We start from the raw sequence: 17025 nt of genomic DNA on the forward strand, positions 1-17025 counted from the left end.
TCACTTACTTAAGGCGATTTCTCTCAACTGCGAAAAACACGTAATGCGTAAGGGCCGTCGATGCCGCTTCATGAACTACAAGTCTTGGAAACTTGAAATTACAAAGGTGTATACAAAATTTTTTTTAAAAAAATGCGAAATAAAAGATTTTAACATTTGATATGATTCATAAGAACGCATATCATAATGCTATAAATGATGTTTAACTGCAAAATAATTAGAAATAAATATTACTGTATTTATAAAGTCAAACTAACATATTTTGACAGAGAACTAAAGTTTTAAATGTCAGATGAATTCAACCACTGACTGATTGCACAATTCAAAATTCATTTGAATAATTCATTTAAGAATATTTTACATAATAAAATTACCACAGTCGGATTGATTTTCCCCGGAAGTCCATTTAATATTTCCATAACTGAGAAAGTTGCAAGTAAAAGACTTTGCAAATTTACAAAATTTATTGAAGAGATCATAATAAAATAATATTTACTATGAATAAAAAGGTTTTTTTAATTTATGGGTATTAAATCTGTAGCATAATGCAATAACAGGCAATCTCTATATTTTGTGAAGAATATTATTTAAAAGTGATTCTAATTTCTTACCCTAACCTTAAAATACAATATAATATAACTTTAGGAAATTAGGCCATATCGGAGTTTGAAAAAAACCTTATTCTTTTTATTTTATAATTTTTTTACTAAAAGGCGTTAAATATATAAATAGGTGCTAAAAGATATACTTCAAGTTTTCTGAGCAAGGTTTAATGTAGTAATGTAGTTCTTTGGGTTATGAAAATACATATTTAAGATTTGTATAACATTACAATCCTCTTCTTGTGTTCAAGAATCTTCAAACGCGTTTTTCTCAAAGTTAAATTTGTTTACAGATACAAATCTTCACGGATGTGCATTTAACTGTGTGTGTATTTAAAATTTCATTCATTTCGGAAGTATGTAGAATTGCTTAATTTCGTGTTGTAGTTTATTTAAAATTTTATTTTTTAGACAAAATTTTCTGGGGATTTTTTTTTGAAGGAAGAATTTCAAATTATGAAAATAATCATTGTTATTATTATTTTTTTTATTTTAAATTACCGAATTATTTTTTTTACTCAAATAAATTTTTCCGAAGGATGTAATAGCTGGAAGAAAGACTGTATCGAGGAAAAACGTTGTTTAGTAAAAAAATTTAGGATCAGGTCACATTAATAAGTACGGGCAACCAAGGTACTGATACTTTTTACCGTAACATCTGTTTTTATCATAAACGGAACAAAATATTTGATATACCGTAATTTTTTCAGTAATATTTATTGTAAAATCACTGAACCACCGTAGTTAAATAATCATTAATTCAAAATATACGGTATAAAATTTTACGGTAAAATTGATGTTACGGAAGATGTGGGTAGGTACTTTTTACCGTAATTTGATCCAGCTTTTTTTATAGTATGCTATATCCGCCATTTTGTTTTGCATGCTTTTGGTTACAATTTATTTTCCCAGTTCACTAGTCGTATAATGAATGATCTCTCTCAGAATTTTGATTTTCTTCATTGTATTACAATAAAAAAAAACTCAAAATATGTTTCCACTGTAGATATGTTTATTTTTTGCTCACTGTACATTGTTCTAAAAATCACAACCACTTAGTAAATTTTTTCTGCTAGCTATGAATATTATTAAATATAACCTTAGTTTATCAGCAGACTTTTCGAGATGCAAAAGTTGTGAGCTTTAAATGTTTGTACTGATGACAGCAATTTTTAAAAATTGAACTATTAAAAATGCGAAATCGACTTCGAATGTGTTAACTATAACCAAAACTCACTTTAATTTAAAATTCACAATTATTTTTCATTTACGCAACATTACTTTTTATCTCTTAATCTTTGGTAATAATTAAAATCAACTGAATTTAATAAAAATTATAATTATTAAATGATTGAAAATTCCTGAAGGAATGTATGAAGGAATTCTAATAAAGGAATAAAAATAATAAGACATCCATCCAATCATTTCTCATCTCTTGAACATCATATATGTTTTATTTGAATGAAAACAAACTTCGAAACACTATATAGCTATTTATACTTTAGCAATCAAAACTACTTTACTGGAATTTTGAATTTTTGTTATTTCTTAGGTCACAGGCAGCCATCCAAACTATATATATGTTAAATAACAAAATTGGTTACTTAAATTGATTACAAAAATTAACCATAGACAAGAGTTTACTGCCCTATTCTCTGACGCCTCTTGGTGGTTGCCTATGTTTACCTAATGGAATGTTCGACCCTGTTCATAGGTATGTCTGCATGTACAGTGCCAAAAAAATAAACGGATCACCCTGAATAACTTTTGTTCTAATGAACGGATTTGTACATTCTGGGACTCAATCTTAATGGTTGGAGGAGGTGACAAATACGCTAATTAATTATTTCAGACGATATTTTAAGTTACGAAATCAGCCACAAAACATACTTTCTCTGCATAAACACATCTTTTTTTTACGACAGATCCGGATTTTTGACCCCCAAAATATAGTGGTAAGCCGTAATCTGGGAAATATGTTCTCAATGGTTAGGTCAGGAGAGCGGTCCAAAGTTTGAGCCTCAGAATGTTAATTTTACTTTTTGCGTATTTCATCAAAGTTTAACAACTTTTTAAGCGAATTAAAAAATGTTGCACATAATTGTAAAATTTGTTTAGCCGAAAACAATCCCATGCAAAATTTAACTTTTAATAAATATTTATTATTTTTTATTGTTTTATTTTTTAATAAACGAAAAGCTTTTGAATTGTAAGGTATAAAATTTTTTACGCCATTTAAAAAACTGCAAATGTAAATGATAAAATACAAAATTTGAGTGAAATCGGTCTAATAGCTTCTGAGAAACAGAATTTTAAAAATGTTTTACATTTAAAACTCGTTTTCTCAGGAACTATTCGAACGATTTCGCTCAAATTTTGTATTTTATCATTCAAAATTAAATTCTTTGAAATGATGTAAAATTTTGACTATTTACGATTCCTAATTTTTTCGTTTATTATTAGATAAAATAATAAATATTTCTTAAAAGAGTTAAATTTTGTGCGGAATTGTCTTTGGATAAACGAAATTTACAATTGTGGGCAAAATTTTTCAGCTCACTTAAAAAGTTCTTGAAGTATGATAAAATACGCAAAAAGTTAAATAAATGCAATAGTTAAATAAATCCAAACTTAAGACAGTTCTCCTGACCAAACTATTGAGACCATATTTCCCTGATTTTGACTATTCCCTGTATTTTGGAGGTCAAAAATCCGATTCTGGTTTGTGGTATGTTTATTTAGAGAAAGTACGTTTTTGTGACTGATTTCGTAACTTAAAATATCATCTGCAATAATTACTTTGCCTATTTAAGTTCTTCCCTTCGAACCATTAAGATTGAATCCTAGAACATGAAGATGCGATTATTATATCAAAAGTTATTCAGGGTGGTCCGTTTTTTATTTTGCGCACTGTATATTCTGTGATGGTTATTTCATGCCGTATGATAAAATACATAGATATTCTACATAGATATAGAATATAGATATTCCACATTTTGTAAAATGTTCATTTCATTGATATTTAATTCATACTATATACCATTCCTGTAGAAATCATTTCCATATAAGTTCAGTCGAAATTTTTTAATCCATTCTCAAAGGGAACAGTAAACGTAAGCAAAATACCCAAAATTAGAATTAGCAAGAACTTGAATTTTTAATTTCAGTTTGAAAATGTATCAAATAATATGCTATATTATTTATTTGCATCACTTTTCTTTTTCATAATAATAATTATGGAAAATAACTTTTCCATAATTTCTACTTCCATAATAATTTTCATTTTTCTCTAGTAACATTCAATTCTGTTCCATTGCAGACTTAATTTCTTGTTATCTCGCAGATTTAAAAAATTTAACATATTATTTATGATATTTCGTTATGTCTCATGACGTATAAATTTTATTACTGTAAAAAAGTGTACCAGTAGGCTGGGATAGCCTGGTCGGTAGGGCGCTGGGTCCATGTCCGAGAGTTCATGGGTTCGATCCCCGCAGGCCGAAGACTCCCAGTGTAAGTAAATGGCACGTTAAATCTGACGTGTCGTAAAGTCCTCCATGTCCCCATAACAAATCAATACCTCTGGGGGTACTGGCTTGGAGATCAATCGTTCTCTGATTCAGATCGAAATTACGATTGGTGGATGAATGAATGGATGTATGAATGGGTTCGCCCTATAAACGGGTGTGACGTATGGTTGTGGCAGAAGTTGAATTCTTGCCCATAGATGGCGCCACTAGAAAATAAGAACAATCGCACCCCTCTGCCTAAACAGGCATACGAGAGAGAGCAATATTGCATCCATAGAGATAGGAAAGAGGTTATAATGCTTCAAGTTAATTAAATGACGTATTAATTATGAATCAGCAATAAAAATGAAGAGCAAGGACACTAAATACCACTCCTGCTCTTTTCTTGATTTTCTTTTTTCGACTAATATTTTTTTAAATTTCAGTTTGAAAAAGTATCAGGTATTATCCCATGTTATTTTTTGCATCATTTTCCTGTTTTCATTGCTACTTCCATAATAATTTTCATTCTTCTGTTCTAAGATTTGATCCTGCTCCATTGTAGGCTTAGTTTTTTGATATCGTACAGATTTTAAAATTTAGCTTATTATTAATGACATTTATTTATGTATCATGAAGTTTAGTTTTACTACTGTGAAAAAGTGTGCAAATAGAAATCAGAATTGCAAGCCAAGAAGGAAGGAAAGAGGTTGCACCTTTTCTTAGCGATAACTTAATGATTTCTTCGCTGTGATTCGGCAATAAAAATGAAAAGCAAGGACTCTGAATATCATTCATGCTCGTTCCCTGCCTCACTTCTTCAGTTATCTTCTTCCATAATCTTGGCTTATTTATTTATTAATTTTTTGTTTATTAATTTTTTATTAATTAATTTTTATTTATTAATTTTTTAATTATTAATTTTTATTTTTCTTTATTTATTAATTTTTTATTTATTAATTTTTTATTTATTAATTTTTCATTTATTAATTTTTTATTTATTAACTTTTATTTATGTATCAATATTTTATTTGTTTATTTAACTTTTACTTTAGATATCGTTACAGTTTTCTAACCGAAACAGACCAAAAATAAAGAAGTAGGAAAAAACTTAATTATTAAATAAACTTTAAATTTGTAGTCAATAAAAAAAAATTCAAGAGAAATCAAATTATCGATGTCTATTGTATCTATAATCGTTTCCTCTTTGAGCTTTCAGCGGTTCGAAACCACAATTCGTTTCCTTTTCTCTGACATTTCCCCAATTTGCCCATCATGTAATAATGAACAAAAAAAAGTAATCTAGTTTTTCTATTATTTTGCAGATAGACATAGAAGATAGACATCAAATTTCTCCTATAACCATTAGCTACATCATCTTAATCATCTCCATCATTTCATTAGCATCACTGTTGGTCACTATCTTCATTTTCTGGTTTTTCAGGTACCTACTTTTTTGTTAGCTTTTATGAAAATTATGTATGCAAATTTCTGACAATAACTCAAGCAAAAAGAAAATGTTTTTTTATTCAAAGTTGCATCTAATAGTAATGTCTAGACAGGTAATATGATGTAATCTGTTTTATTATTGATTATTTTCAAATCAAACTATTCTCGATTGCATCATGCTTAACCCTATAAAAAAATATTTTTTAAAATTGCATAAGTGTTGCTTAATTTTATAATATTCTAAGAATATCAAATATTCATAAAAGTTCCCGTCTTACAAATATAGACAAATGTTAGCGGGGTATGGAATTTTCTTCATGGCTTCAAAAAGTTATAATGAAGATCTAAGATGCCACAGAACTGTACTTCTGTACTAAATACAGAATCCTTTAAAAAATTATTACTTTTTTAAAGATCTTACATGCATCTATTAATAGATATTTATCCTTATTATGCATATAAAATTACCACATGGCGTAATCTTAATCGTAATCTTAATTAAACAATTAGAATGAGTAAAGTTCGATTCGAACGGAGGGATGGTGTAGAAGAGAGGTGCAGCTTTAGAATCGCTTTCTCAAATTGATTCCTTTCTGAGGGTTTTGGGTGCTGCCGTTTACTGGCACCTTGTATCTATCAGTTTCCGAAATTCTATAAATTTAATTACCATGCATATTGAAGGAAATAGCCACCACTTGAACCATTGAAATTTTTAAAAAATGTTCTTTTTAAACTTCTGAAAGTAAATTTTTCAATTACAGCACCTTTGCGCAGTGGTAAGAATATCTCCAAAAATACTGCTCATCAAATCAAATCAATTTGATGATCAAATGCTGAAGCTCTATTTTAAAACTTTACACGAAATATAGAAAAGGTTTTGAATCAAACAGTAGTAACACAATGGTAGAAATCATTAATGGGAACCCAAACCTATTATTTCGCATGTTGCACAGTATTGATTAATATTTTTTTAAGTATTTTATAATCGCAAACAGAATCATTAAAAAGCAAAATATAACTAAAATGAAAAAAATTTTCGCGGAATAGTCTATAACTGTAATTGGTGATAGATGAATTGCTCCAGAAAATCAGAATTACCGGTGCTTGACCGTAACTTTCAGGTGAAGTTTTAAGAATTCTCCTTTTAGTAATGTATAATTACCATGCATATGCTGTAATATTCAGTCATATTCATGATATTTATTTTCAAGTATTTGTTATAATTCTTATCCTTATCATTTTCTTTCCGACAGAACACTTTATTGCTCCAGAGTTCGAGTTCATCAGAATTTAGTTTTATCTCTCATACTCCACGCTTTCATGATGATAGCCATTTCATTACCTGGTATATCCCCAGCCATGGAAGGACTCTTCAGAAATGAGGTATATTCAAACAATACTAATTTTGCTCAGTCTAATACAATTGATAACAAATTTAATTATTAACTGAACGTAATTATTTTCTTAATTACTCATGAATTAAAAATCGAAGTTATCAGTAAAAAGATATTACTCTTTTACTAATGGTTGGTTGGTTGGTGTCGTGTCATGGACAGAAAATAATTTTAAATGTGATCAAAGGTCATACAACATCTGCAATTTGAAGGCAATTTTCTTCATATAAATCTGCCCACGGATTGTCACTTATTTGCTGCAATTGCGCCAGTACAGCGGGACAGTTGAAAAGATGTATGGGGGTTAGTTCTATGTCTGGGCAATTTTACTCTTTTACTAATTACAGTGGGAAATGAATTGTTTGTTGCATTTATGCAAAAATTTAATCTTGCCTCGTGTGTGGGGATTTCAAATTTGAAATTAGTATTGCTCCTAACGCTACAGATTTTTTTAATGAAATTTTTAGTCTATTTTTGTAGTAATCTACAAGTTTAAAAGAGTTACATATAGCAGGGTGTAGCATGAATGTTGCTACAATCTTCTAGAGGAAACCGATATACATCATACATAAAATTGCATAGGAACCCATGTCCGGAAGTGTCGTCAAACGCGGCTGAGACAGCTTCTTTATTATGACTTGTTCAAAAGCACATGCTGAAACAATTCATAATAAGAAAGGCCTCTAGCGGCGTGTGACATTTCCAATCACGGGTTCCTAGGCAGTTTTAATCATGATGATATCCCTTAACTATCCTAGAAAATTGTCCCAACGTTTAAGTGACTCCATAGCCAGTATAACATTTTTAAATTTGTACACTTCGACAAAAAATAATCTAAAAATGTCCTTTTAAAAGAAAATCTATGGCTTGGAGTGAGAAATCATAGGTTTGAAAATCAGCGATACGAAAGTATCTAAGATCTGTTAAAAAAATCTCATGCAACATTAAACAAAAAAAAATTGTTCCCCAGTGTTATTTGTAAGTAAATATAAAAATTGTTATAGGTTTATTATCATAAACAAAGAATAATTATTAGTTTAAAAAAAAGTCTAGGTAAAAAACTAAGTGACTTTTTGCTGACTTATTACTTATTAATCAGCTAAATATAAGGTAAATACAATGTGTAAACATTAGTTTTAATAGTTAAATGACACACTATATTTGAATTTCAATTTCTCTGAAGTACTTTAAATTAGCACAGCAAGTACTTCATTATTTTACTTCACCCAATATTGTTATTAAATTAAACTAATTGTTGAAGAAGGGTTGAATTTGCAAATACTTGATTACCGTATACAATATTAATAATTCATTGAATATTCGTTTGTTGCATTGAAAACTCTAATCACATACGTATTGTTGCATATTATTATTAATACTATTAAGAGCATTTTTTAAATAAAAATGTTTGAATACTGTTTTAATGTGCTGATGTAGTAAAACAATTATTTGTAGAAGTAATTTTTCTACGCATCATTTCTTTGCAATCATTGCCCGATATCACACAAAAATTTCCCTTCTACATTTTTCTGCTTGAAATAAATAATTGAAATCTTTGCTTTCCTCTTATAATACTTTGATTCCTAATTTCAAACGTTTGTGTTGATGCTACATAATATTTTAATCAACTAAAACATTATAAATCTTTTAGTATTAGAAAACTAATATTTTATTAAGTTATTATCACAAAAAATTATGCGATTCTACATTTTAGGAGTTTTACATTTGCACTAGTTCAAAGCATATAACTAATTTTTTTTAAAAATTTAGCCATTCAAATTTTAAATAAATCTTTGTAGAGCCACGATGGCTCAGGGCATAAAGCGTTCACTTTCCAATGAGGTGAACCGGGTTAGAATCTCAGCGATGGCTGGTACATACAAATCCGCATCCGGCTTGCACCGATCACAGTGCTGACGTGAAATATCCTCAGTCGTAGACGGACCATAGGTTAGAGTCCCTTTGCCGTCAGGCTGTCCGTGGGAGGTTCTCGTGGTCTTCTTCTTCATGTAACGCAAATGCCGGTTAGTTTCATCGAAAAGTCCTACACGAAGGCTACTTTTCTCTAATATTTGATCCAGGAGTTCCCCTGTCTTCTGGATTGGGCTCAAAATTACATTACTACGGAATTGAACATTAGAAGTTGTAAACCCAAAAATTAGGTCAGCAGTTCAACGACGGTTATAAAATAAAATGAAATAAGTCTTGGTATCAATTTACACATACTCCAATTTACAATAACTTTCTTAAAAAATAAAAACTGGTTTCTACATTCGTAACAGCTAGTTTTTAATTTTAAAAAAATAAATAAATTTCTAAAAATTATAGTAAATGTAAATGACTCCAAGAATTACGCTCACAAAAATTATTAGATCTACGCAAATTTTCTTAACTGCGTTTTATGCTTTAAAGTCTGCAAATACAATATTCAGTACATGGTAGAATTTCTCAATAGTAAAATGTATCTAATTTTTAAAATATAATTTCCCTTACAATATTTTATTTTATTGTAATATTTTATTTGTAAGAATACAACGTGCTTAAAATAACTATTCTAAATAAAAGATTTAAAAAAAGTAAAGCGTTCCCACAGCAGCTTGTTGGTTAGGCCTGAGATTCACTCCACAATTTTACAAACATTAGTATGATTGTGGAAAAGCGATCATCATCGCGCACTGACCGCCCTTAGTTCCCAGATAGAATATCGATCTGAAGCTGGGTTGGCATCAAACCGCCACTGAGGATCGAACCCCAGTCCTTCACAACGACAGTTCAAAGTAAAAGGTTTTGAGATGAAAATCAATCTGTAGTAAATTATCACTTTAACATTTAATGAAACACTTTTGCACTTTTGTAACATAAATTATCACATTGTTTACTTCAGTTAACTGTATCCGTGTTTAGAACATTCTGAAAACTCTGAGCTGCTTGTCTCACTAGTTCTGTGCTGTCGTCGTTAACTATTTAATGCTCTGCTTATTATATTTCTCATATGAAAATTCTTAGAAATATGTACTCAATTCTTAATAACGGAATCTAAAATCTTTTTAAAACCTCGAATAAAAATATAAATATTAAAGTATTCAATAAGATAAATTATTATTATTTTAATTTAAGATTTTTGCCTCTGAATTGTTGATGATTATTTCACAAGGTAATTTCTCTGTAATGACAACTAATAATGTATATTTTTAGAATTCATGTCAAAAACGAAGTCTCATAAGTAAGAAGTACCATTGGATTCGGAAAAAACGTAAAAAAATATGCTATCAAAATTTAACGAATCAATACAGTAAAATGCTAGACTGAAAACATCAAAGCCTGTTTGATTACTTGAGGAAACAGAGAGACGCTCTAAACCTTAGAGCTTAAGTCTTAGACGTTCTAATAATCGCCTTGATGTCTAAGGCGATTATTAGAAAGTTGAATTTTCTTCAGAAACCAAGCATCTTTTTATGTTTTTCATGCTACTTACCTCTTTGGAGATCCGGCATTTTACGTTAACATGATACGATAACGTTTTCGTATTTTCCTTCATTAATAATTAGTTTCAATCCTTTATGTGTATAATACAATTTGTTGAAAATAATTATTACTTAGAGTTAGTGGCTTTTATGTTTCATATGTGGAATGGATTCTAAAAAATCCTATTTATTTGTTTATTTTTATTGATATTTACAAGTAAATAAGAATAACCAATGCCTGTTTTCATGTACAAGATGCTCTGTAGTGCCGGCCTTTAATATCAATGTTTTGGAATCATTACCAGATTCGGAACATAAAAGTCGTGGCTGTTACTCTTGGCTGTAGTTATTTTAAACCAATTTTATTATAAATTATTGTTTGTAAACTGATATTTAATCAAGGAAAATTCGAAAACGGTTTCGTAGCTTGTCAACGTAAATTATATTACAACCAACATTGAACGGCTGACCTAATTCGGAGGTTACGACTAGCTAATGTTTTATTCTGCAGCCTTGTAACTTTAAACCCAATCCAGAAGACAAGGGAATTCCTGGATGAAGCATTAGGACAAAATTGTCTTCGTGGAGCACTTTTTGACAACTAACCTGCATTTGCGTTACATGGAGAGAGAAAAACCACGAAAACCTCTTACGCTTAGTCCGACGGCAAGGGGGTTCTAACCCACTACTACTGAAAATATTTTACATCAGCATTGCGATTGGTGCGAGCCAGAAGCAACCAGCCACTACAGGGATTCGAACCTGAGTATATCCCCTGAACCACCACGGCTTCGTTAACATGATATGCCGAATCATTATTTAGGTTGGTTCAGGGGATAGAACGACGCCCGCTGGCTGAGCGTTAGCGCTTCGCGCTGTCGTGCCACAGGTCCCTGGTTCGATCCTCGGGCCGGGCAAGGTTGACTCAGCCTTCCATCCCTTCAGTGGGTCGATAAATGAGTACCAAGCATGCTTGGGAACTAAACACTGGGGGTTCCGCGTTCGACTGACCACCTGACCGGAACATCTGCTCCTGCACCCCAGAGCCCAAGGTCAAGAAAACTGAGATGGGCACAGTAGGCCTTGGCCCTCTATGGGCTGTCACGCCACTGAGTTTCAGGGGATAGAACGCTCATCTACCAATGAGGTGAACCGTTATCGAATCCCAGAAACGACTGGTCGGTACGATATCAGCACCAGTCTCACACCGACCTCAATACTGACATAAAAAATCCTCAGTGGAAGGCAGATCATGGGTGATAGTCCCCCTGAGGCTATCCAGGAGAAGTTTTCGTGTTTTTCTTCTCTATGTAACACCAATACGGTTAGTTCCATCAAAAAGTCCTCCACGAAGGTAAATATCTCCCAATACTTGATCAGGAGTTTCCTTGTCTTCAGGATTGGGTTCAAATTACGAGGCTACGGAGTTGAATACTGGTAGTCTTAAACTCAGGATTGAGTCGGCTGTTCAACTGCGGTTATAAAATGAAATAAAATCCCTAGTGAGTAAGGTAGCATGAAAAACATGAAAGCCATTTTGCAACCAGTGGAAACTTGGAGATTTTACAAACAATCGCATCCATCTCATCGTTTTCTCATGCAATCAAACAAGTTTTGATGTTTTCAGTCTGTCCAAATAAATAGGACACAAGAGGACCTTGGTTCAAATTCCTGCATTGGCTGTTCAGCACGAAATCTGCACCCGGCTCGCACCAACCACAGAGCTAGCATAAAATATATTTTATGATAGACGGATCATAGGATAGGTGGATAGGTTATAGTCCCCTCGTCGTAGGACTAACCATGGGAGGTTTTACACTCCCTGTAACGCAAATGCGGGTTAGTTCCATCAAAAAGTCCCCCATGAAGGCTAGTTTATTCCAACTCTTGATCCAAGAGTTCCCTTGTCTTCTGGATTGAGTTCCAAAATTACAAGGCTACAGAGCTGAGAATTGACAGTCGTTAAGTCAGAATTGGGTTCAACACCGGTTATAAAACGAAATAAAATAAACAGGATGGGGTTACAATTAATTTGAGAATTATAAAAAATGGTGGTTTGTTATTCCATTACTTAAAAAAGAGCCTTAAATTTTATTACTTTTTTTATCATTTACAAATATTTTTTAAGACCTATTATTAAAAAGGTGTGAGGAAGAAATAAAACTTGATTATTCAGAGTGTAATAATTGAAAAAAACAACGAGAAAAAACGCACAATAGTTGGAGTAAAACAAGTTTAAGTAAAAAATAGTTTCATATTAAATATTAATTTGAAATTGCCTTAAAAATATCCTAAATTTCAATTGAAATTATTATATATTTTGTAACATTGTGAAAAAATCAAGTTATTTTTTCATGTGTGAGTATAAGTTATTTTATTTTTTAAAAAACTATTTCCTTTGTCAAAGACTTCGTAAATTACTAATAGCAGATTGTTTTGAAAACAGCTAGTTGTTTATGAAAAACTAAACAATCGATGAAATTTCATCACTTTCTTAAATGAAACTAATTTACATCTGTCCCGGAAAGAACTTTACCTTTTTTTTTTTTGATTTTGTCAGTTACATTGACTCAAAAAACTTTTATATTCCGATAACAAAATGGCTTTAAAAATTATGAGGTGGAACGTTAAATTAAATTTTTTCTAACCTTAGATATAATTTTTCAAATTATAATAAGAATATGTATTTTTAATAATAGGGAAAAAACTTAAAAGAAATGTTTAAATTTTTTTTTAATTACAAAATGTTTCAAAATTAGCATCAAAAGCAAACAAGTTGTTATTAATGCTATTTTTTATATCTAATCATGTTTTTTTGCAAGTTAAACATGCTTACAAGTGAAACTCTATTTCCGATGAGTGCTAATTTAAGTACTATTGAACACAACGCACGTTATAAAAAAGAAACATAATTTAAAAGCAACTTTTTTGTAACTTTTCAAGTTTTTTAAGATAAATTTATTACCGAAAGTTTTTTGATTTCCTTGCTTAGAAACTTTATATCTTAAAATTTTCTTTTTATAATATTATTAAATACAATATTCTTATTCATGATACCATAAAAATTATATATTTTTTTATATTTTGAAATAGTTCTAGTAGCTTCTTTATTAGGTTTCATTATTATGTTTCAAATAACCGAATCAAATACTATTACGTCACGACCATTAAAAAATTAAAGTCCTTTATTTTATTTCATTTCACTATGCACTATCAATGTAATTCTCAACCTAATGCACTTTAAAGTTTTTTTTTTCTATTTGAAGTACGTATTTATTTCTGTCTCGAACAGTGTAAAAAATTTCAAATCAATTTACTGAAAACAGTACTGGCACTCAGGGTGCCGTACTTTTTACAGCAATTTGATAGTACTGTAATGTGGGGTTTTTTTATTTGAAGTAAGTATTTATTTCTGTCTCGAGCACTGTAAAAAATTTCAAATCAAATTACTGGAAACAGTACTGAACAGTGAAAACAGCACTCAGGGTACCGTACTTTTTACAGCAATTTCATAGCATAATGTGAATCAACATTATACACTATAATGAGTTTTTTTTCTATTTGAAGTACGTATTTATTTCTGTCTCAACACAATAAAAAATTTCAAATCAATTTACTGAAAACAGTACTGGCACTCAGGGTGCCGCACTTTTTACGGCAGTTTGATAGCATAATGTGAATCAACATTATACACTATAATGTGGGGTTTTCTTTCTATTTGAAGTACGTATTTATTTCTGTCTCGAGCACTGTAAAAAATTTCAAATCAAATTACTAGAAACAGTACGGAACAGTGAAAACAGCACTCAAGGTACCGTACTTTTTACAGCAATTTGATAGCATAATGCGAATCAACATTATGCACTATAATGAGTTTTTTTCCTATTTGAAGTACGTATTTATTTCTGTCTCGAACACTGTAAAAAATTTCAAATCAAATTACTGAAAACAGTACTGGCTCTCAGGGTGCCGCACTTTTTACAGCAATTTGATAGCATAATGTGAATCAACATTATACACTATAATGTGGGGTTCTCTTTCTATTTGAAGTACGTATTTATTTATTTCTCGAACACTGCAAAAAAATCAAAATCAGATTACTAAAAACCGTACTGGTACTCAGGGTGCCGTACATTTTACAGCAATTTAATAGCGTAATTTGATCAGAAAGATTTTACAGTATAGTCAGCTCTTACGGTTGATACCACTTTAATCTTTTAAGTTAGTTTTGACTCTTTAAAAATACTCCCTGATATGTGATTTATCATTGCTTAGAAAAGACAGCCGTCAAAAGTAATATGATCTGCTTTTACACTTAAACTCTTAATTCAAACATTACATTTTTATACCGATTTGAGATATCTGAAATTTTAGTTGATATTTTGAATCGGAGTATCCATCAAGGAACTAAAGATAAAAGCTGTCATAAGAAAATATTTGTAGAAGTTCTTCTTCAGAGGAAAAAGGAATTTTGTTACTTCCATAATAACCAATGAAAAATTTTAGGAATGCAATTACCTTATTTATTAAGTAACTAGTTGTTATTTTAAGATAGTTTTTCATTCGTTGAATTTTACAAATGTGTTCTATTGATTGAACTTAATTCCTAAATTTTACGATTTAAGCTCATAAGTATTTATAAAAGTTCAAAATGTTCCTTAAGTAAATTTTCAAAATTTACTACTGTCTTCAAATGTAAAAATTGGAAGCCAAGTTCGGTTGCCAAGATTTTGGTAGCCAAGCCCTTGGCGCGTGCGGGACACCGATGTTCCTTTTATATATTTTTTTCTGGCGCTCTATTTAAAAACAAAAATATAGTTTGGTATATCTTAATTACAAAAAGCACTCTAACAGTTGCTAAAAACAATCTGTTATATTATCGGAATTATACTTGTTATAATATATAAAATTGAAAATATTTAGTATAGATTTTTTTTCCATTTATATTCAAAAATTTATCAATAATTGATATTGTAAATTAACGAAATTTCGACAATGAATAATTGTTTCTTTTAGATCTTAATAACTTCAAATAAGGGTAAATTTTAAAAAAAAATATTGTTTGGAAGTGAGCCGTACTTGGAAGATTTAACTTTAAAGGCAAAAAAAAGACACTGGTGTTTCATAACCATAAATTATCAAAATGGTAAATATATTTCTCATGGCTGGGATAGCCTGGTTGGTAGGGCACTAGACCCATGTCCAAGAGTTCGTGGGGACGATCCACTCCGGTCGAAAACTACTCGTGTAGTAAATGGTGACTGATGCACGTTAAATCTGTCGAGTCACAAAATCCTCCATGTTCGCATAACAAATCATGCCTCTGGGGGTACTGATTTAGGAGTTTCCTTGTCTTCTGGATTGGTTCAAAATTGCAAGGCTACGGAGTTGAACATAAGTAGTCGTAAACCCAAAATTTAACGACCGATATAAAATGAAATAAAATATATATTTTTCGCTTATAGTTCTAATTATTTTACTTGTGACGAAATTTATTTTCTCGAAAAAGTGGCGATAGTTATTTCGTCACTTTAACAAAATGTTCCCTCGGAGCAAATACCGGAAAATATTTTCGTAAAAAACGGCAAAACTTTCATGAAATTTGAGTGTCCATTTTTTACACTGAAAAATTTACTCAATGAAAGGTTAACAAAAAATATTATAATTTTATTGTTTTTTGGATATTTTTTAATTATTTTCATCTTAAAGAATATACTTATAAGGAAAAATAAATCAATGGAGAAAACCCCATATTCTTACTTCAACTAAATAATTGAAAGTTATCATGCGTAATTTTATTTGCTCAGAACTAAGTAAATAGATTATCTTAAACGCAAACAAGCTAGAAAAATGTTTGCTTTTCTTAATTTACGATGAGTCTTGAGGTAAGGAAATATTTCTGATTAAAACTAGAATTTTTGAAATTTGCATAATTATTCACTCTGTCTGAAAACATCTTACTCTGATTTTATTTATTTACGAACAAAAAATGAACGAAACTGTTAAAGTGAATGCAGTAAGAAATTAATATTTAGTACTTAACAGCTTAATCAAATATGAAAAATGTAAGCTTGGAAAAAATCATATGACTGAAAAATTTCAATTTTTCAAAATATAATAATCTTTTTTTGTTTCTTTCTTTTTTTATTCTGACCAATGATTTTTGTTCTTATCTATCATTCATTAATAATATTGTACGAATCTTACCGTGAATCTAATTTATTCCAAGTTTTTAATATTTTGAAAAAGGTTTTATCCCTTTTGTTCTCCAAAAAGAACATCTCAAAATAAAAACATACATCTTTCTTATTTATACAACATAGCATAAAAATTAAATACTAATGAGGAAAATTATGTGTATTTAATTTAATTTTGAATTAAAATTAAACTGGTGACCTGATGCTACTTTCCAACTCCCAAGATAGCGTTGCAATCGTTTTTATTTCTTGGTTTTAAGAAAAATGAAAATTATCCAATTAAAAAGATTCCTAAAAAAAATTTTTGTACAGATTTAGTTCCGGTTCTTTTAGTTATTACAGTATATCAGAATTTTTGTTTCGTAAAATTATCCGGTAAAAATGGATTTCACTGTAAAAAGTACCGGTAC

The 17025-nt window shown here is 30.2% G+C and overlaps 1 protein-coding gene across 2 annotated transcripts in view; it reads left to right on the forward strand.

Moving 5' to 3' along the window:
• The window catches only part of LOC107454469 (corticotropin-releasing hormone receptor 2), a 152473-nt gene that overhangs the window by 105191 nt on the left and 30257 nt on the right, over positions 1-17025 (forward strand). For both annotated transcript variants that reach the window (XM_016071676.4, XM_016071677.4), the window contains exons 4-5: positions 5437-5555; positions 6814-6943. In XM_016071676.4, the coding sequence (XP_015927162.1) occupies positions 5437-5555; positions 6814-6943 (249 nt within the window). The remainder of the gene's footprint in view (positions 1-5436; positions 5556-6813; positions 6944-17025) is intronic.

Source organism: Parasteatoda tepidariorum, chromosome 2, assembly GCF_982258835.1.
Source record: "Parasteatoda tepidariorum strain Cologne lab strain chromosome 2, Ptep-v5.0, whole genome shotgun sequence".
Taxonomy (NCBI): Eukaryota; Metazoa; Arthropoda; class Arachnida; order Araneae; family Theridiidae; genus Parasteatoda; species Parasteatoda tepidariorum.